The 21654-nt window shown below is 39.9% G+C and overlaps 2 protein-coding genes across 2 annotated transcripts in view; one reads left to right on the forward strand and one right to left on the reverse strand.

Moving 5' to 3' along the window:
- Positions 1-16559, reverse strand: part of Kctd19 (potassium channel tetramerization domain containing 19) — a 30374-nt gene extending 13815 nt beyond the window's left edge. The window contains exons 1-2 of the mRNA XM_005318312.4: positions 16332-16559; positions 13908-14204 (exon numbers count right to left, since the gene is read on the reverse strand). Coding sequence (XP_005318369.3) covers positions 13908-14204; positions 16332-16544 — 510 coding nt within the window. The 5' untranslated portion in view covers positions 16545-16559. The remainder of the gene's footprint in view (positions 1-13907; positions 14205-16331) is intronic.
- Lrrc36 (leucine rich repeat containing 36) overlaps positions 16476-21654 on the forward strand; it is a 64859-nt gene continuing 59680 nt past the window's right edge. Inside the window, exon 1 of the mRNA XM_005318313.5 lies at positions 16476-16579. Within this exon, the coding sequence (XP_005318370.1) occupies positions 16510-16579 (70 nt within the window). The 5' untranslated portion in view covers positions 16476-16509. The remainder of the gene's footprint in view (positions 16580-21654) is intronic.

Raw genomic sequence — 21654 nt, forward strand, 5'->3', positions numbered from 1 at the left:
AAATAAATAAATAAATAAATAAGGTTTATTTGGCTCATAGTTCTGAAAGCTGGGAAGTTCAAGATTGTGAGGCTATCTGGTGAGAGGCTTCTTGTTGGTGGGATTTTGCAGAATCTCAAGGCAGAGTGGGGCATCACACAGTGCGACAGAAAATCTATCTCTTCTCATTCTTGAAACAATTTTTTGGTCTTATAATTTTATATTGTATAATGGTAATTTATCTTGTAAAATCTAGGGAGTTAATTTATATTTAAACATTTAAAATTTGATTTCTTTTGCTATAATTTTTCTTTGATAGTTGAAAAACCTTTCCAATCTGTTCTCTTTGTGATTTGGTCATGGTGTTTATCCTAATTCTGGGAGGTGAGCTAAGTAATGAGGCCAAGGTGTAATGTCACAGGGTTCCTCATTTTTCAAGTCACTCTCTCACACATTTGCTCATTTACCCTGATACAACTCTGTGAGACAGATGTAGTGTTTTACTGATGAGATAGTTGAGGTCAAAGGCTTTGAGGCTTGCCCAAGAGGCCTCCCAAATCTAGAGCAGCTTGGCTTAAAGGAGTCAGTGACCAGGGGTGGATGAGGCTGGAGTAGAGTACTACAACTAGGCAGGGCTAAAGCCCAGGGGAGAAGGTAGGCTGAGAGTCTTCATGCTGCATTAACCCAGGGAGGGACCTGTTCCTCCTTAATAATCCTGTAGGAAGTAGATTTTATCATAATATCAAGCTGATTTTTTTTCTGACCCTACTCTAGAAAAAAATAGTATTTTCCTAATAAAATTTTAGAAGCAGGGTGGCCTTTTTTAAAAAAAAAACCCTCTATTTATTTATTTTTATATGGTGCTGAGGATTGAACCCAGTGCCTCACATGTCTTAGGCAAGCGCTCTACTAAGCTACAACCCCAGCCCTGGGATAGGTGACCCTTTAAAGGCACCATGACCAACTTTATCCTCTAAGAAATGGGCACATTGCCTCAGATTCAATATTAACAAAGGAACTTGCTTCTAATTCCTAGCTATACAGATGGGAAGCCCTTGTGAGGTTGCTCTTGGAAATCCTGTATGTTGAGAAGAGCCCCCTGGTGGCCACAGCAATAAACCGGCTTTACATAAGTGCTTAAGGTCTGCAAGAAGAAATGGACCAAAGTGGGAGAATCTTCTGCATTTTGATAACTGGATTATTTGTGGGAGACCTGGGAAATGGTGGAGTTGTGGGAAGTGTTTTCCTGGGACATTCAGCTATAGAGGACACACAGCACATGCATGGAACACTGGGAGGCTGTCACTCATCTATTTGAAAAATATTCATTGTGCATTGCCAGGGCCAGGTCAGATATCGTGATTGGACTCAAAGAGCTGTCAGCTTGGATAAAGAAAGACATGAAGGCCAACAATTTACATATGCTGAGATAAGCTCTAGCATGAGTTTGAAGTTTCTGGACCTCCAGGAACCCTAGAAATTCTTTTTACGGCATTAGAAGGGGATACCAGCTTTCTGGTCCCTCAGGCCTGGGACTGCACACTGCTTTAGCTTCTGTGTCAATTTGTCAGCTATCCTGAGGAGGGAAATTGGGAAGATAGGGGTTTCTGTTATGAGTGAGTAGTTGGCCTCCAGCCAAGAGGAATTATGGATACGGGGGATGTATCTCAGTTGGTACTATAGCAGTTGCCTAACATGTGAGAGGTCGGGTTTGGTTCCCACCACTGAAAAAAAAAGTCTCACAGATGCTAGGAAGGCCAGAAGAGATTCTGCATCCATGGGTCAGCAAGAATACTGAGTTAAAATGAAGGATGACAACTTGGCAGAATTTGAGAACTGAGACAAAAAGGAAAATGGTGACTGTACCTAGGAGGGACAAGGCAGGGCGGGGGGTTGGTGGGTAGAGATGTACACCCAGCTACTTGTGTCTGTGCCTTGAATGTGGCATTGTTGAGGTGCACAGAGATTGAAGCAATGAAGAAGATTAATTGAAAGCAGTAAATAAGAACCAGAGAGCCCTGAAAGCTTGCTGAGGGGATTTCAAACAAGAGCAGAGGTCTCTGGAAGCTGGCTGAGGGGATCTGATTTGTCCCTTGGTTAAGAAAAACCATTTAAAGAAGGTTTCTTGACACCATCCAGTCAGTTAGCAAGTCCTATGACTCCATTTTTCTCCTTCTCCGTTTTCCCCTCATCTTAGTCTTTTGGTCCCCAGGCCCTCTCCACACTTGAAAGAGCCCAAATAACACTGTTTTCTTCCTTCCTTCCCCCTTTCCTTCCTTCCTCCCTTCCATCTTGCTCCCTTCCCCTCTCTGTCTCTCTCTCTCTGTCTGGCTAGGCAAGCATTATCCCTAAGTTACATCTCCAGCCCTGTCAACCACTGTTCTTAACCATCTATCTACCACTGTCACCCAATCTCCCCAAGCTTCAAGTTCCTGACTTGCAAAGTAGAGATAGTCAAATCTGGAAGGTACTATTGTAAGGATTAAAGGAAATAATATATTAATTTTCTTCCTCTTGGTATTTGGATTCCAAATAACCTTTTTAGTCTCATCTCCCACATTATTTCTGTTTTCACTGCATAATCAGTGACATCAAATTCCACCAAACTCCAAAAATACTTCATGCTCTTTGATTCCTCCTAAGATTTATGAATGTTAATCCCTCTACCAGAAAATTCCTCTTTCCATTTCTCTGCTTGGAGAGCCTGGTACCTCCTCCAGCCAGAGGAGGTTATCCTCTGCCTTTGTTGCCAGACACCTGCAAGCTTTTTTTTTTTTCAGGTGTCTGGGTTAGATTCAGGCCAGACCTTCTCCCTATCCAGAGGTACCTTGGGGAGGGACTGGGTGATGCATCCCACCTTCTAGTCTAGAACCTAGCATGTACAAAGTGTCTTTAATGTTGTGATACATGAAAGAATTCATGAAAGGGAAGGGCCTGAGGCTGAGTTCTCTAGACAGACACAGGGGAGCCCTCCCCCAAAAAAAGCTGGCAGGGAGGTAGACTGTACTCATAAAACTAAGATCCCAAGTATCTAAAACCATAGGAAAAGCCAGCACAGGATTATAATGGGTAGAGTCCACAGAATTCAGAGAGAAGTGAAGACAGCAATTCCAATCTGGAAGCCAGAAAGAAGACTCTGAAGAATATGAAGAGATAAAGGACAACAGGGAAAGAGAACAGCAGGAAGAAAGGGCTCCACTTGGGTCTGACTGGTGGTGGACAGATAGACGATATGTGAAGTAGAGAAAAGAGTAAAAGTAGGAAGGTCCTAGAAGAGGCATCACCCCAACCCCATGCTAAACAGACCACATCACAGGAATTTGAAACTGCCACTTACTTTACCTTCAGGTTCAAACCTCAAGACACCATCTCAGAGGGAAAACAGTAATGTCTTTGAACAACTCTAAATTGACCACATGGGGAGGGGCCAGGTGGAGGAAAAGGAAATCTCTGTTCAGGACAATAATCTGTTTGAAGATGGCCCAGGATTCCCTATTTGGAGATGTGTGTAGTACCATGTGTATGCTCTGAGGTTGGTCAGTAATAACAGTCCAATAGGCTTGAGAGGAGATGTGCTAGTTGAGGGAAAAATGATCTATTTTATATAATTGACATTTCCATTTTCTGCTAGTTTCACTAGTGTAAGTGGGAGCAACGCCATTTTATCCAAGAAAGGAATGTGCAACAAAACTTAAAAAGAGAATAAATAAAGCAAATAAATTAATAAAGATTGCAATCACTATCAGTGTGGTCATGATGCATGTTGGATCCAAGGTGTCAGTATTGTTGGAGGCTCAGAACCCTTAACAAGGCTGTTTCCTGGATGCTCTCAGCCAATCCTTGCTCTGATTTCAGATATATAAGTCCTCTACTCACAGGAAGTCATTTGGGTGCTGTGAGAAACGACAGAAAGCATTCCCTCGCTCCTCACCTGCTTATTTGTGATTTGCAAGTCTCCTCTAACATATTTAACTTTCCCAAGGTTTCAATGACTGTTTTGTTCTCTACTGTATTCACATCACCCAGAGCAGTGCCTATGGTGTCTCAATGTATTTTTTGTTGAAAGAATCAATGAAGAACACTCCAGAAAGTCTGAGTTTCTAGCTGCCCTTTGGCTTTGCTGACTGAAGTTGCCACAGAGCATATCACTGCTGGTCTGTGGGCTGACTTTAAATGCACTTTCAGCTACCTAAATGTTACTTCTAGGAATTTTACTCTTCATATGTTATGACCTGGAAAGTTATTGGAGGGAAATACAGACCTGAATTCAGATGGCTAATTGCTAGCAGAAGGATGATTGATGTTGCCTTTGGCCTAAATAGTGAAAAAATATGCCAATCAGAAGCAACAAAAAACTGATGGCGCAGGGGGGGTGTGTATTTTGCCAAAAGAGGGCTGACAAATGCATCCTGCTGGCAGAGCCTTGAGACTTAACAGAGGCTTTCCAAAGCAGCAGTAGTTCTTGGAAATGCCTTATGCTCTGATGTGGGATGCTAGAAGGAACGTGATGGTAAAGGAGCTTAAGTGGCTTGCAAATCCCTAGCTGCCTTATAAAGACAAGAGTATCAGCTCAAAGGAAGCAGGGTTGGTAAAGCAACAGGATGCGCAAAGAACAGCTGCTATCAGCCAAGGAAGCCAAGTAAGACACAACTCTAAGCAAGTCAAATCTGCTCCTCTAGTGCTCGTTGCAGTCTCTCAGTCTGCAGAGATAGGTTCAGCCTTCTTCATCTCTCAGCAGATGCTAGTAAACACTTCCAAATACTAGGTACTGTGAAAGATGCTAGGAATGCAAACATGAAAAGAATGTAGTCCATCCATGGAAAAAGACAATGAATCCACGATCCCAACAAAATTAAGACTGATATAACAGGGGAACTGACTTTTTTCCAAGAACAAAAAGACAAAAACTGCCTGGAAATGTCAGGCAAGGCTTCCTATGGGTCACATTTAGGTCAAATCTTTAAGATTTCTAGGAAGCATTCTAGGAAAAAGCAAACAGAAAGTGAAAAGGTATAGGAAGTAAGCATGTGGACTGCTTAGGGATGAGCTGAACTTCAGATTGTGAAGTACAGATTGTGGTGTACATGCACATGTGTGTGTGTGGTCATAAATGCACATACGTGTGTATGTGTTAGGATACGAACCAGGACAAGCAGATGGGAACATCTGTGAGGACACTGATGTCATGTCCAGGGGTTTACACTTGAATTGTCCACTTACCCATACCATAGACTGCTGGAATGAATATCTGCTGTTTATGTAATAATATCCTTCCTTTCCAAAATTACAGTAGTCATCTGTCCTCACAACACGAATGATAGGAAATATGAGAATGTCACTGGTCTATTAAAAGTATCATTTGTGTGAGCAATATAAAAACTCCCTGGCTCCCTTGAGCACAAGAAATTCAGGCATATTTGGGTTGCTTGCTGGTAGGAGATTGTCTACAAGTGGAACAATTTAAAGTTAAAAATTAGAAGTTTCCAGAAAGTGGAGCTAGGAATATAGCTCAGTTGGTAGAGTACTTATCTTGCATGCACAAGACCCTGAGTCAATCCCCAGCACCACAAACAACAACAACAACAACAAAAAGACACCACAGAAGTTCCCAGAAAGTGTGAAAATGAAAACATAAGGCTAGGAGTGTAGCTCAGTGGTAGAGGATGTGCTCAGTATGTGCAAGGCCCTGGGTTCAATCCCCAACAGCAAAAAAAAAAAAAAAAAAAGAATAAAAGAAACATAAGTGGGATGTATTGTCAACATACTATGTCTTCAGTGGGATTTAAGGGGCCAATAAAAGGAAACTAATATTCTGCAATGAACCTTGAATTCTTGTGTGTGACATTGCAGTAGCAGCCTTGACTACCAATGAGATGAGACTGATGGCATGTGAAAGGCTGAGAATAGTTTATATTTAGGCAAAAAGGACTTCCCAAATTATACAGAATATACTGGGAAGCCTGCAATGTTAACATAGAACTGCAATGACTACTTTATATTTTCCCTATAGACAACAGACAACATTCCAAAACCTTCACATTCATAGATTTACATATCATTGATGACTCCAAATTTATATCTTTAGACCCAATTGTTTCCATAAATTCCAGATGTGTACATACAGTGACTCCTCACTATTTCCACATGGAAATACATTGCTTTTTCAGTGATTCCCAAACTTAACATATTCAAATCCTAATTTTCTTATTTTCCCCCTAACCCTGCATATTCCTCAGACTCTACCATTCACCTGGTTGCTCAGGACAGAAACAAAAGAGCTGACCATTCTCTCATATCATAAATCTCATTCATTAGCAAACTTTGTGAGTTTTAAAATCAAGACATATCCCGGGGCTAGAGTTGTGGCTCAGTGGTAGGATGCTTGCCTAGTATACATGAGGCACTGAGTTCAATCCCCAGCACCATATAATAAATAAATAAATAAACAAAAAATAAAGGTATTAAAAAATAACACCTTGTTTTAAAAAAAGACATATCCATAATTTGCATCTAACTCCACTATTACCACATTAGACCAAACCATCATAATTTTTTATATATTTATTTTTTAATTGTGGTTGGACACAATACTTTTGTTTATTTTTATGTGATGCTGAGGATCGAACCCAGGGCCTTGCACATGGTAGGCAAGCGCTCTCCCACCTGAGCCACAATCCCAGCCCCAAACTATCATTATTTTTTTTATCTGGATACTTAGGAAACTCAACTGGTCTTCCTGCTTCCTCCTTTGCCACTATAGGGGGTTAACACATTTTTTTCCTATGATAGACCAGGTACTAAATATTTTAGGCTTCACTAGCTATATGGTCTGTCAACTCAAATACTCAACTCCATGTTGTTGTAGCTCAAGAGTAGCCACAGACAATACATAAACATGAGTATGGCTATATTCTAATAAAACTCTATCAACAGACACTGAAATTTAAATTTTACATAATTTTTACATGACACAAAATAGTATTTTTCTTTTGAGTTTTTCCAACCATGTGAAAATGTAAAAATCATTCTTAGCTCATGGGCTGTACAAAAATGGTGTGTGCTGGATTTGGTCTATAGGCTATAGTTTACAGATTCTCAATCTAATATCAAAGCAGCAGCCAATGATCTTTTTTTTTACAACTTTATTTCACAGAGTATAAAACATACTTATTTAAAGTGTGCCATTTATTGTTTTGTTGTTGTTTTTTGGTACTATGGATTTAAACCAGGGGCGCTTAACACTAAAGCCACATCCCCAGCCCTTTTTATTTTTTGAGGCAGGGTCTCACTAAGTTGCTTAGGGCCTCCTAATTTGCTGAGGCTAGCTTTGAACTTGTGATCCTCCTGTTTCAGCCTCCTGTGTGGCCGTGCACTACTATACTCCACTAGTTTATTGGTTTTAGTATATTCTAAATATTTAATATATTCTCAGAGTTGTGCAACCATCACCACAATCTGTTACAATATCCCCCTCAAAAACCTGTACCCTTAACAGTCATTGCCCATACTCTTCACCCAACCTTCCCTATGGCTGAACTTCAGCCCTAAGCACCACTAATTTACTTTCTGCTAATATAATTTGCCTATTCTGCATATTTTATATAAATACAATCACACAACATGGGTCCTTTGTGTCTATTTTATATAGATAGAATGAAAATAATATTTGGCTTCTTTCACTTAGCACAATATTTCACTGTTCTGTTCTTCAGTCTTTTATCTCTACCTGACATTGTGTGGTTATATGGGATACTCCTATATCTCCAGAGTTTTGAGTATGGTTGTTACTCAATACACAGTGTTATAATCAGAATCAAGACAATAATATTCTTTGAGTGAAACTTTTGGAAGCAAAGTTACAAGATAGAAGTATGGGGTAGTGGTGGCAGATAGAGTGGAGAAAGGGAAATAAAAAGGGGACGTGAGGGTATGGACTGGGGGTGTAGAGTAGGGCTGTAGTGTGAGCCAAGGCACCTGTCCTCCAGAATCTGCTTATGGGCTCATTCTATGTTCCTTTCAACAAGGCCTACCATATTACAGATAATCCTGAATAAAATATGCCACTTGTTGAATGCATGGAAACTTCAGTTAGCAGGAGGCAAAGTCCTATTTCTATTGTCAGGGGCTACATCTGAAGGACTCTGCAGTGAAGAGCACTAACAGTTAAGAACATTTCAGATATATTCTGTGCGGTATAGTAGCAACTGGTCACATGTGGCTATTAACTCCCTTTAACTATTGTAGTCTGAATCTGAGATGTATTGTATAAAAAAACACATATTATATATATATTTTTTTGGAGAAAACAGAAAATGAAGTTTTATTGCTTTGCTAGCAAAGGAAAAACACAGGGGACTCCTGTCCCAGAGGCTATTATTCTGCCCATCAGCAGGGTCAGAGGGCTTTTAAAGAGGTGATTCGAAGGATTACATTCCACAGGTTCTCTGTTGGGAGTTGTAATTTGCTCGTTAATTTGGATGATAGTGACATTAGATTTTGAAAACAGTGCAAAAACAGAGTGTAAAATAGCTCAATGTTAAATACTAATTACATGTTGAAATAATATTTTGAAAATATTGGGTTAAATATTTTTGCAGGGGGTACTGGGGATTGAATCCAGAGGCAATTAACCACTGAGCCACATCCCCAGAACTTTTTTATATTTTATTTAGAGACAAGGTCTTGCTGAGTTACTTAGAGCCTCACAAAGTTGCTAAGGCTGGTTTTGAACTCATAATCCTCCTGCCTCAGCCTCCTGAGATGTTGGAGTTATAGGCTGTGCCCCTGCGCCTGGCTTGGATTAAATTTAACATCATTAATTTCCATTCACATTCATTATTATGCACAAAACTCAACTCACAATGGATCAAGGACCTAGGAATTAGAGAAAAAAGTAGGCCCAAATCTTCATCATGTTGGATTAGGCCCTGATTTCCTTAACAAGACTCCTAAAGTGCAAGAAATAAAATCAAGAATTAACAAATGGGATGAACTCAAACTAAAAAGCTTCTTCTCAGCAAAAGAAACAATCAATGAGGTAAAGAGAGTGTCTACATTTTGGGAGCAAATTTTTGCCACACACATATTAGATAGAGCACTAACCTCCAGGATATATAAAGAACTCAAAAAACTTAACACCAAAAAAACCAAACAGCCCAATCAACAAATGGGCTAAGGAGCTGAACACATACTTCTCAAAAGGAGACATACATTCAATCAACAAATATATGAAAAAAATATTCAACATCTCTAGTAATTAGATAAATGCAAATCAAAAGTATTGTAAAGATAATATATCACACCAGTCAGAATGGCAGTTATCAAGAATACGGACAACAATAAATGTTGGTGAGGATGTGGGGGGAAAGGCACACTTATACATTGCTGGTGGGACTGCAAATTGGTGCAACCAATCTGGAAAGCACTATGGAGATTCCTTGGAAAACTTGGAATGGAACCACCATTTGACCCAGCTATTCCATTCCTTAGTTTGTGCCCAAAGGACTTAAAATCAGCATACTATAGTGACACAGCCACATGAATGTTTATAGCAGCTCAATTCACAATTGCTAAACTGTGGAAGCAACCTAGATGCTCTTCAATAGATGAATGGATAAAGAAACTGTGGTGTATATACATAATGAAATATTACTCAGAATTAAAAGAGAATAAAATTATGGCATTTGCAGGTAAATGGATGGAGTTGGGGAATATCCTGTTAAGTGAAGTAAGCCAATTCCAAAAAACCAAAGGCTGAATGTTCTCTCTGATAAGTTGATGCCAATCCATAATGGGGGGGGGGCATGGGAAAAATGGAGAAACTTTGATGGGGCAAAGGGAAGGGAGGGGGTGGGGAGGAGGTATCGGGGCAGGAAAGATACTAGAATGAGATGGACATCATTACCCTAGGTACATGTATGACTGCACACATGGTGGGATGCTACATCATGTACAACCAGAGAAATGAAAAAATTGTGCTGCAATTGTGCACAATGAATCAAAATGCATCTGCTGTCATATATACCTAATGAAAATAAATTAGTAAAATTTCTCCTGTGTCTTTTTACTTTTTAAAATATGGTTATTAGAAAATTTTAAATAACACATGAAACTGGGTACAGTGATGCATGCCTATAATCCCAGCTTCTTAGAAGGATGAGTCAGGAAGATCTCTTGAGTCTAGGAATTCCAAGTCTGCATAAGTGACATATGAGACCTTATCACTTAAAAAAAAATTATGTGACACTTACGTACATGGCTCACATTATATCTTTATTGTATCATCCCTTGTTTTTCTTAAAGCCCATATGAATAATGCCTGGAACCCAGAATGTTCTTCATAAATCCTGGCCGAATGCATTAAGTGGGGCTGGCTGACAGGGGTCTTCAGACTAAAGATTGGCAAAATCCATTTTCTCCAAGCAAAGTGTTTGTTCAATTGGGCAAAAATCTGAGTATCTGGATAGGCTTTAGCATGGGGAAAGTAGTGGAAATGTGTGAGGTTGTTGACTTACTTGAGGCATCTGTCGGTTCCCAGCTGTATTTACACTATGCTTCAGTGAATAAATATCACTTCAGCTTGGTTGCCCAAATGTTTATTTCTTTGAAAACACCATTTTCAAGCATAAGCACTTGTTTCACAGACTGTTTTAAGAAGCAGATCCATACAATTCTTCAAATTCTACTGTTCTCACATCTTGGAACTTAGGAATCTGTTCAACTTATTGGCCTCTGAGTTGTTGCTTCCCATTTAGAAGTTGTTTTCCAAATGTATTTTATTTCAATTTGTGAAGTGAGGACAACAAAGGAGTTGAAGGAGTTAACTATTTGGGCTTGGTGGGTACATACCTGCAATCCCAACTACCTAGGACACTGAAGCAGAAGAATCACAAGTTTGAGGCCAGCCCCAAACTTATCACAAGTTTAGTGAGACCCTACCTCAGAGAAATATAAAGGTCTGGGGATGTAACTCAGAGCTCTTGCCTAGAATGTGCTGGGTCTGAACTGGATCCCCAGCAAACAAACACCAATTTGCATAATATGCTCGCATTAAAAGAAAAGAAAATCGTTCTTTCAAAAAAAACAAAAAGATTGTCTTAATTGCTTTGATTTTCTACAATGAACAAGTTTACTCCTTCCTTTTCCCCACAAAATGGTACACTGGCATAGGGCCATTAACGATCCTGACATATCAGGCCATTTAAGTGCTTTTGAACTGACTTGCAAGCAATTTTAATTCTCAATTTCTGAAGCAATTGAAAAAAATTAAACATAACTGGGTAGCTTGAAAAAAATCAAAAGAAAGAAATAATATTACAACCTGCTTTGGAGTAAGTTAAAGCTTTCCTCCCCCTCCACCTCCCCTTCCCCCTCCTCCTCCTCCTCCGCTCTTCTTCTTGATATTCAAATTTTAATTATTATTTTTTTTAGGTCAGGATACATTCAATTTTAATTATTTAGGGAAGGCTCAAAGAAATGGAACTATACCTTCACCAGAATATTAAAATTAAAAAAGTTCAAACTGGCTCACCTCTTCCTGAATATACTGTACTAGGAAGAGAGATGATCTTAAATTATCCATTGGAATATTAAAGAAACCTTGAATTTCTTTCTGGTATAAATCCATAGTAATGAGGCGGGTTACACCAGCTTTGTACATGTTGGAAGCCAATAATTTAGAGATGATGGAGCCTTTTCCTCATCTTCTACTGTTTCAGTCTGGATGACTCAAAGATGACATCTTTCCCCTCATACTCCTGAATCTGTACTCTTTGTTTCTTGGCCAGTTTCCTGGTAAACCTGCACTTTGCCTATCACCAACCCCAGCCGCTCAGAAATTTTCTTTAAAAGCTCCATACAGGATGAATTAGAATTTGCTGAAAACTTCACCAGACCTCCTTTGATGATGTTCATCTTAGTTTCTAATTTGGGTTCACACGAAACATCAAAACCTTTTGGTTTTCCAATTCTTGGAGCAAGAAAGGTGGAGCTGAAGAGCTCAGTGTTTCACTGTTTGCTGCTTCAAGTCAATTATGGATAACCTCCTTTTATTCTATGACCACAAAATTCCTCTCTCCACCCTCGAAGGAAGAAATGGCGGGCTCTCCAAGGGGTGTCTCAGAGCAAAATGGCGGATCTATCCACAAGAACTGCATGTGCAGTGACTCATTAAAGGTTTTTGATTTCCAGATGTATAGCAACTTTTAAAAAAATCTTTTTTTAGTTGTAGATGGACACAATATCTTTATTTTATTTTTATTTATTTTAGTATGGTGCTGAAGATCGAACCCAGTGCCTCACGCATGCGAGGCAAGTGCTCTACAACTGAGCCACAACCCCAATCCTGAATAATAACTTTTGAAATAAAACACTGAATTATTTAGGAAGAAGCATCCATAAACAAATGAACTATGAAATGTTTGCATTCTTCTATGACCCAGACAATGCATGGTCTGTCTCAATTTTCTTCTAAGCCGTGTTAGGGAGGCCTAACTGGCAGTGCACAGGGTTGTACTGCAGCTTGTTGTGTCAGCACTTGTGGAGATGGAGTAAACAACATTATGCGCCAGACGGTGTGATTAATCCGGAGTATGGCCAATGGGCCTTCTTAGTCATAATATTTAGTTCTTCCAGGTTAAAAGAAAATATTCTGGTTCCAAAACTACAGAATAAACTACTGAAGATCAGTCACAGAAATGATTTCTGTGGTTTGAAGGAAACTTAAAAAAGAAGATAATGTTTTTATTAATACTTTAATGGTTTATAAGTAAAGGTATTTAAAGCTCTTAAAATAAGAGAAGTTGTTTCTTAGAAAACAGAAAGTGAAGGCAAAGGAAAAATTCTGTGTTTGAAGAACTTTTTGCTTTGCCTGTGTACTTAGAAGGCACAGTAAGACGTAATATTCTTTTTCTTTTCTTCCCTCCACCCCACACTACACCCCCGCCCCTCCCTCCCCCCCCCTCTCTCTCTCTTTTTCTTTTTCTTTTTTTGAGATGAATTAGTGCTATGTTGCCCAGGGTGGTCTCAAAACTTGTGTGCTCAAGTGATCCTCCAGCCTCAGCCTCCCAAGTAGCTGGGACTATAGGTGTGTGCCACTACACCCAATGAGAAGTAACATCTTTTTCTTCTTCTTCTTCTTCTTTTTTTTTTTTTTTTTTTTTTTTTTGGTACTAGGGATTTAACCCAGGGGTGCTTTACCAATAAGCTACATCTGCAGCCCTTTCTATTTTTAATTTTGAGATAACTTACTAATTTGCTAAGGCTAGCCTCAAACTTGTGCTCCTTCTGACTCAGCCTTCCGAATCAATGGGATTACAGACATGTGCCCCCATACCTGACAAGAAGTAATATTCTTGATGAATCTTTTAGATTTTAAATCTCAGATATGGTGTGTAGAGCAAGTTGTTCAATTTCTAAAGTTTTCTCCTTTTAAAAGTCAACAACAAAAACAAGCAGTTTGACAGGATTTTTGAGAGCCAAAGGCATCCTCTCAGTAAATAGTAAATCCCATCCTGGGTCCATGGCAGCTGCTGGTATAGATAAGGCAGAGTCAGGATGATCTTATTTGTTAAAATCATGATATTTTATGGACATGATGATGCACACCTATAATCCCCAATTAAGGCAGGAGGATCACAAATTCAAAGCCAGTCTGGGCATCTTAGACCATGTATCAACATAAAAAAAGCTGGGGCTGTAGCTCAATGGTAGAATGCTTCCCTAGCATGTGGGAGGCCTGGTACCTGGGTTCAATCCCAGGTTACCATGCCAAAAACAAAGCAACAACAAAATCAGCCAATTTTATTGTATTGTTCATTACTTTAACTCACGATGTGGGTCATCTCAGCAACCAATATATAAAAGGACACACACTTAATAATAGTGATGCCTATGTTACTAATCACCGCTCTTTGAAAAGAACATCTTACCTGCAGCAAAGGCATCAGCTGCAAACCCAGTGCTTGCTCATAGAGCAAGTTCAGTTCTGCACAACTGGAGAAGGAGAGCTTGGAGGTGTAGAGGTAATAGTGTACATGCCTAAATGTGGAACCATCTCTGTCGATGAAAAGCCTCTGGTTTTCTAAAGAGGTCAAGGCTGAAGCCTCTTTCCACAGCAAGGAGTCTGGAAACTGAGAGAGTTTGCTTCTGGGGACTGAGAAATGCCATCCTCCCACATTGAAATGAAACAAATCTTCTGCGGATTCATGAGACATGCCAGTCTCCTCCTAAAGGAAGAATAAAAATATAGCTATGAAAGAAAAAATAAAAATAAAAAAGCATCCTGATTGGAAAGGAAGGAATTATACTATTTCTTTCTTTCTTTCTTCTTCTTCTTCTTCTTCTTTTTTTTTTTTTTTGTAGTTATATAGATGGACAGCATGCCTTTCTTTTGTTTATTTTTATGTGGTGCTGAGGATTGAACCCAGTGTCTCACATATGCAAGGCAAGTGCTCTGCCACTGAGCTACAGCTACAGCCGGAATTAAACTATTTCTATTTGCTGATCTTACATATAGAAAATCCTAAGGAATTGAGTAAAAAACTATTATGAGCCTAGGAAGGTTGAAGGATATAGATCAATATTATAAAAAGTCAATTATATTTTTATACCATAGCAATGAACAATTCAAAGATTAAATTAAAAAAAATAATTACATTACAACACCATCCATAAGAACAAAATATTTAGGAGTTTAACAAAATAAGTATAATACTGGTAACTTGAAAACATTTAAAAATTGTTGAAATTTTAAACAACATAAATAAGTAGTCTTGTTTATGGATTCAAAGATTTAATGTTGTTAAGATAGTAATACTATCCACACTGATCTGGGCAGTATCCCTACTAAACAATCCCTATGAAAACCCCAACTATCTTTTTTGCAAATGTGACAAGCTGACATTAAATTCATGTAGAAATACAAGGGACCCAGAATAGCCAAAACAATCTTGAAAAAGAAAAAAAAAAAAACAAGTTTGAGGATTCCTACTTCCACTTTTAAAATTTAATATAAAGATAGAATAACCAAAACTGTACAACCGGTATAAGAATATCCCTATAAGTATATGGAATAGAATCGGAGTCCAGAAATAAACTTTTATATTTATGTACAGTTGAATTTGTTCATCAACTGATGAATGTACTATATCCATATATCCATACAATAGATCATTGTTGTTAATACAAAGTATTATAAAGTATTGATACATGTTACAATATGCATGAATCTTGAAACATTTTGCTCAGTGAAAGAAGCCAAATACAAAAGATCACATATTATATGATTCAATTTCATGCAATGTGAAGAAGAGTCAAATTTATAAAGAAGGAAAGTACATTAGTGGTCGCCTAGGGCTGGGTAGGTTGGGGTTGGGATGTGGGAAGTGGCATGTGACTACTGTGTATGAGCATATATATGTAAGGACTCCAGATTTTGCTTTCTGTTCTTAAAGGTGACTAACTGGTTGAGAGCTCAATGAAAGTACTTAAGAGTGTGCAGAATTTGGATACTAAAAAAAATTTGCTCCTTGAAGGTAAGCTCCAGTTCTGGACTCAGCTCCTCTTTTCTTATTAAGGATAGGATATGACAAGAGGGTCTTTGCCCAAGAGTTTGTTTCCTTAAACACATCCCATTCACAGCAGGGCTCCCAAGAAGTGCCCCCTAGTGCGAGGGTAGTCGCTAAGGGTGTGATTGTTCTTTCCAGAGCATTCTTCCCCAAAGTCTGCTAAGGGGTTGGTGAGCCCTCAGTCACAGGTAAGCCTGGGGAGCCTGTGACACTTGAAAGACAAATGGATTCTTCCCAGACTGTTTGCAGGAAACCGGGCATCCTTAAAATAGTAATTCCCATACACCCCGAGGAGCATACGATCCCTCTCCCACAAAGGAGCTCTTTTTAAACCAAGTTCTAGAGCTGAAACCATCTCTCTCTAAAGACAGGACCTGAACTCCCTCAGAGCCAAGTTTCCCAACTTTCCAATTCGGGAATCTCCCCAGCATGCCTCAGAAGTCTGTCCCTGCTCCCCCAGTCCTTCAGATCTGGACCCCCCATTCACACCCGACAGCGCCTGGCTCCAAGAGTCAGCACTGCGGGGGCTGAAATATTAAGACCTGCACCCCTATGAAGAGGCACATTCCCATCCCCTCAGAACTGAAATCCCCCAGATCCTGAGATCTAGAACACTTCATCCATGAAGGCAGCGCACCCTTCCAATTCCTCAGAGCTAGTTCCCCCAAAATCTTTCAAAGCCCGGACCACCCTCGAATCCCAGCGCCCCAGATCTAATCTGGGCCCCAGCTTCTCCCATTCGCCAGTTTAGTGGTTTTGGCGCCCCCGCCAGGATGAGCTCCGTACCATGGTCGCGACTCCTCGGGCGGGCGGACGGCCGCGTGACCCAGGCACTAACGGCCCCCAGGAGAGCCGCGTCACGCGCGGGGGGCGGGGCCGGGAGGTGGTCGGGGCAGCTCGAGGGGCGGGGTCTGGCGTGGGCGGGGAGATCTCGCGGGCGGCGGCAGGTGAGCGGCAGGCGGGAATGGCGGAGCAGTGGGATCTGGATGAGGAGAGCATCCGCCGCCTGGGGGCGCTGAACCTGGAGCAGCCGGGTAGGGTTAGGCTGGGAGGGCGCGGGCCGGGAGCGTGTGGTCAGTGGCTGGGAGGAGAAAACTGAGGCGGGGCCCCTCGGAGCCTCGGGTAGCAAAGAGGGAACCGCCGAGGAGCAGTCCCTGAGGCGCAGAGAGGGAAATTGAGGCAGAAAGGGGTTTCACCGAGGCGGAAGTGGAGGAACTGAAGTAGCAGGACAATCTGAGGCCAAGGACGAGAATTTGAGGAGAGAAAGGGAATGTGAGGTAGAGAAGAAGCGAGGTTAACGTGGGGACCCTGTGACACAAGTGACTCACTTGGACAGAGGAAGGAAGTCTGAACTAAGTGGAAGGAAACCCCCAGAGGGACATCGATGGGAGAAGGGAAGTGCTTCTGAGATGGTCACTTGATGTGATGATGTTGAGGTGGCACAAGGGGCATTTGTTTTTTGTTTGGTTCTTTTTTTGGGGGGGGTGGGGTACTGGGGATTGAACCCAGGGTGCTTTACTATTGATCTCAGCCCCAGCCCTTTTTATTTTTTATTTTGAGACAGGGCTGGCCAAGTTTCTGAGACTGGTCTTGAACTTGCTACCCTCCTCTCTCAGTCTTTGGACTGGGCCACCGCGCCGAGCAAGCGGTGTTAATTTTTGGCAGTTGGGGAACTTCCTACCCAGGTTTTCCCCTGGTTGCGGGTGAAAAGAAAAAGGAAGCCTCCGGTTGTCCATCCCCTAGAAAGAACTTCAAGAGTTTGTCCTTTCATCCATCTGGATGTGTAGCTCCCTTTTCAGAGACACTCAGACCAGCGCCTGGTGTGAAAGGGATAGCAGCTGATCTCTCTGGTCCTTAGAAGGTCAGTGACCCAGCCCTGCCTTCATCTTAGTGACTAGAGTCCCCACTTTTGACCTCACATAAACTGCTTTCTGAGTGTTTAAGAAAGTTGGAAAAGTTAGCATGCCTAACTCAACCGTTGCCCTCCCTAAACTCACCCTATCATTTTCTCCAGGTCCTATGCTCAGGTCACATTTCTATCAGACAGATAGATGCTGTTATGATTCCCAACTTACAGATCAGTAAAACTAGATTTAGACTCTTACCCAAAGTCACACAGCTGGTAAAGTGGTGCAGTAGGGTTTTTTGTTTTTTTAACTCAGAGCTCTGATTCTAGAACCTGTGCTGTCACTGTAATAAAAAGTTGCCTTTCTTCCTTCCCTATTTTTCATTTGTGGAATATGAAATAACTTGGTTTTATTAATAATTTTATTTAAATATTAGTTATTACTTTAAATTATAAAATTAATGTATACTAATAACAGTCAAACATTACATGGATGGATAAAGAGGGTACTCTTTTTTTTTTTTTTTTATTGTTGGTCGTTCAAAACATTACACAGTTCTTAATACATCATCTTTCACAGTTTGATTCAAGTGGGTTATGAACTCCCAACTTTACCCCGTATACAAATTGCTGTATCACATCAGTTACCCTTCCATTGATTGACATATTGCCTTTCTAGTGTCTGATGTATTCTGCTGTCTGTCCTATTCTCTACTATCCCCCCTCCCCTCCCCTCCCCTCCCCTCCCCTTTTCTCATCCCTGTTTAATGTAAATCTTCTTCTCAAGCTCTTCGTCCTTACCCTGTCCTTGTTTACTCCCCTTATATCAAAGGGGTCATTTGGTATTTGTTTTTTAACGATTGACTGGCTTCACTTAGCATAATCTGCTCTAATGCCATCCATTTCCCTCCAAATTCTATGATTTTGTCGTTCCTTAATGCAGAGTAATACTCCATTGTGTATAAATGCCACATTTTTTTATCCATTCATCTATTGAAGGGCATCTAGGCTGATTCCATAATCTTGCTATAGTGAATTGTGCTGCTATGAACATCGTTGTAGCAGTGTCTCTGTAACATGCTCTTATTAGGTCTTTAGGGAATAGACCGAGAAGGGGAATAGCTGGGTCAAATGGTGGTTCCATTCCCAGCTTTCCAAGAAATCTCCATACTGCTTTCCAAATTGGCTGCACCAATTTGCAGTCCCACCAGCAATGAACAAGAGTGCCCTTTTCCCCGCATCCTCTCCAGCACTTATTGTTGTTTGACTTCCTAATGGCTGCCAATCTTACTGGAGTGAGGTGGTATCTTAGGGTAGTTTTGATTTGCATTTCTCTAACTGCTAGCGATGGTGAGCATTTTTTCATGTACTTATTGATTGATTGTATGTCCTCCTCTGAGAACTGTCTGTTCAGGTCCTTGGCCCATTTATTGATTGGGTTATTTGTTATCTTATTGTCTAATTTTTTGAGTTCTTTGTATATTCTGGTTATTAGGGCTCTATCTGAAGTGTGTGGATTAAAGATTTGTTCCCAGGATGTAGGCTCCCTGTTTATCTCTCTTATTGTTTCTTTTGCTGAGAAAAAACTTTTTAGTTTGAGTAAGTCCCATTTGTTGATTCTAGTTGTTAACTCTTGCGCTATGGGTGTCCTATTGAGGAATTTGGGGCCCGATCCCACAGTATGTAGATCATAACCAACTTTTTCTTCTATCAGATGCCGTGTCTCTGATTTAATATCAAGCTCCTTAATCCATTTTGAGTTAACTTTTGTGCATGGCGAGAGATAGGGGTTCAGATTCATTTTGATGCAAATGGATTTCCAGTTTTCCCAGCACCATTTGTTGAAGATGCTATCCTTCCTCCATTGCATGCTTTTAGCCCCTTTATCAAATATAAGATAGTTGTAGTTTTGTGGATTGGTTTCTGTGTCCTCTATTCTGTACCATTGGTCCACCCACCTGTTTTGGTACCAGTACCATGCTGTTTTTGTTACTATTGCTCTGTAGTATAGTTTGAAGTCTGGTATCGCTATACCGCCTGATTCACACTTCCTGCTTAGCATTGTTTTTGCTATTCTGGGTCTTTTATTATTCCATATGAATTTCATGATTCTTTTATCTATTTCTACAAGAAATTCCATTGGGATTTTGATTGGCATTGCATTGAACTTATAGAGAACTTTTGGTAATATCGCCATTTTGATGATGTTAGTTCTACCTATCTATGAGCAGGGTATATTTTTCCATCTTCTAAGGTCTTCTTCTATATCTTTCTTTAGGGTTCTATAATTTTCATTATATAAATCTTTCACCTCTTTTGTTAGGTTGATTCCCAAGTATTTTATTTTTTGGGGGGATATTGTGAATGGAGTAGTTGTCCTCATTTCCGTTTCAGAGGATTTGTCACTGATATACAGGAATGCCTTTGATTTATGCGTGTTGATCTTATATCCTGCCACTTTGCTGAATTCATTTATTAGCTCTAATAGCTTCTTTGTAGACCCTTTTGGGTCTGCTAGGTATAGGATCATATCATCTGCAAATAGTGATAATTTAAGTTCTTCTTTTCCTATTTTTATGCCTTTAATTTCTTTCGTCTAATTGCTCTGGCCAGTGTTTCGAGGACTATGTTGAACAGAAGTGGTGAGAGAGGGTATCCCTGTCTTGTACCAGATCTTAGAGGGAATGCCTTCAATTTTTCTCCATTCAGAATGATGCTGGCCTGTGGCTTATCGTAGATTGCTTTTACAATGTTGAGGTATGTTCCAGTTATCCCTAATTTTTCTAGAGTTTTGAACATAAAGGGATGCTGTACTTTGTCGAATGCTTTTTCTGCATCTATCGAGATGATCATATGGTTCTTATTTTTAAGTCTATTGATGTGGTGAATAACATTTATTGATTTCCGTATATTGAACCAGCCTTGCATCCCAGGGATGAATCCTACTTGATCATGATGTATAATTTTTTTGATATGTATTTGAATCCGATTCGCCAGAATTTTATTGAGGATTTTTGCGTCAAGGTTCATTAGAGATATTGGTCTGTAGTTTTCTTTCTTTGAAGTGTCTTTGTCTGGTTTCGGAATCAGGGTGATGTTGGCCTCGTAGAATGAATTTGGAAGTTCTCCCTCTTTTTCTATTTCCTGAAATAGCTTGAAAAGTATTGGTGTTAGTTCCTCTTTAAAGGTTTTGTAAAACTCTGCTGTATACCCATCCGGTCCTGGGCTTTTCTTAGTTGGTAATCTTTTGATGGTTTCTTCTATTTCCTCTATTGTTATTGGTCTGTTTAGGTTGTCTATATCCTCCTGACTCAATCTGGGAAGGTCATAAGACTTAAGGAATTTATCTATGCCTTCACTATCTTCTATTTTATTGGAGTATAAGGATTCAAAATAATTTCTGATTATCTTCTGTATTTCTGAAGTGTCTGTTGTGATATTACCTTTTTCATCCCGTATGTTAGTAATTTGAGTTCTCTCTCTTCTTCTCTTCGTTAGCATGGCTAAGGGTCTGTCAATTTTATTTATTTTTTCAAAGAACCAACTTTTAAAAAACTTAAAAACAATTTTTTTTAGTTGTAGATGGACACAATACCTTTATTTTATTTACTTATTTTTATGTGGTGCTGAGGATCGAACCCCAGTGCCTCACACATGTGAGGCAAGCACTCTGCCAGTGAGCCACAATCCCAGTCCCTAATCTTTTTTTAACAATAATTCTTTGTTTGTATTAACTTTTTTGTAGTTGTAGATAGACAGCATGCTTTTATTTTATTTGTTTCATGTTTATATGGTGCGAAGGATCGAGCCCTGTGCCTCACACATGCTAGGCAAGTTCTGTACCACTGAGCCACAGCCTCAATCCCCCTAATCTTTTTTTAAAGTTTTTTTTTTTTAGTTGTGGATGTACCTTTTATTTATTTATATATAGTGCTATGAATCTAACCTAGTGCCTCACACATGCTAATTAAGCACTCTACAACTGAGCTACAATCCCAGCCCAAGAGGTTACTAGTCTTTTTCTCCTTTTTGTAACCTTCCCAGAGCTGATAACCAAAGATTTAATGTTTGTAGATATTTCAGTTATATATTATTTTCCAAACTTCTTTGAACCCCCTATTTTACAAGTCAGCTAAGAAAAACTTTATACTGTGTGTGTGTGTGTGTGTGTGTGTGTGTACGTGTGTATGGTGCTGGGGATTGAACCCATGGCCTTGTGCATGCAAGGCAAGCACTCTATCAACCGAGCTATATCCCCAGCCC

This window comes from Ictidomys tridecemlineatus, chromosome 15 (assembly GCF_052094955.1).
Source record: "Ictidomys tridecemlineatus isolate mIctTri1 chromosome 15, mIctTri1.hap1, whole genome shotgun sequence".
Lineage (NCBI taxonomy): Eukaryota > Metazoa > Chordata > Mammalia > Rodentia > Sciuridae > Ictidomys > Ictidomys tridecemlineatus.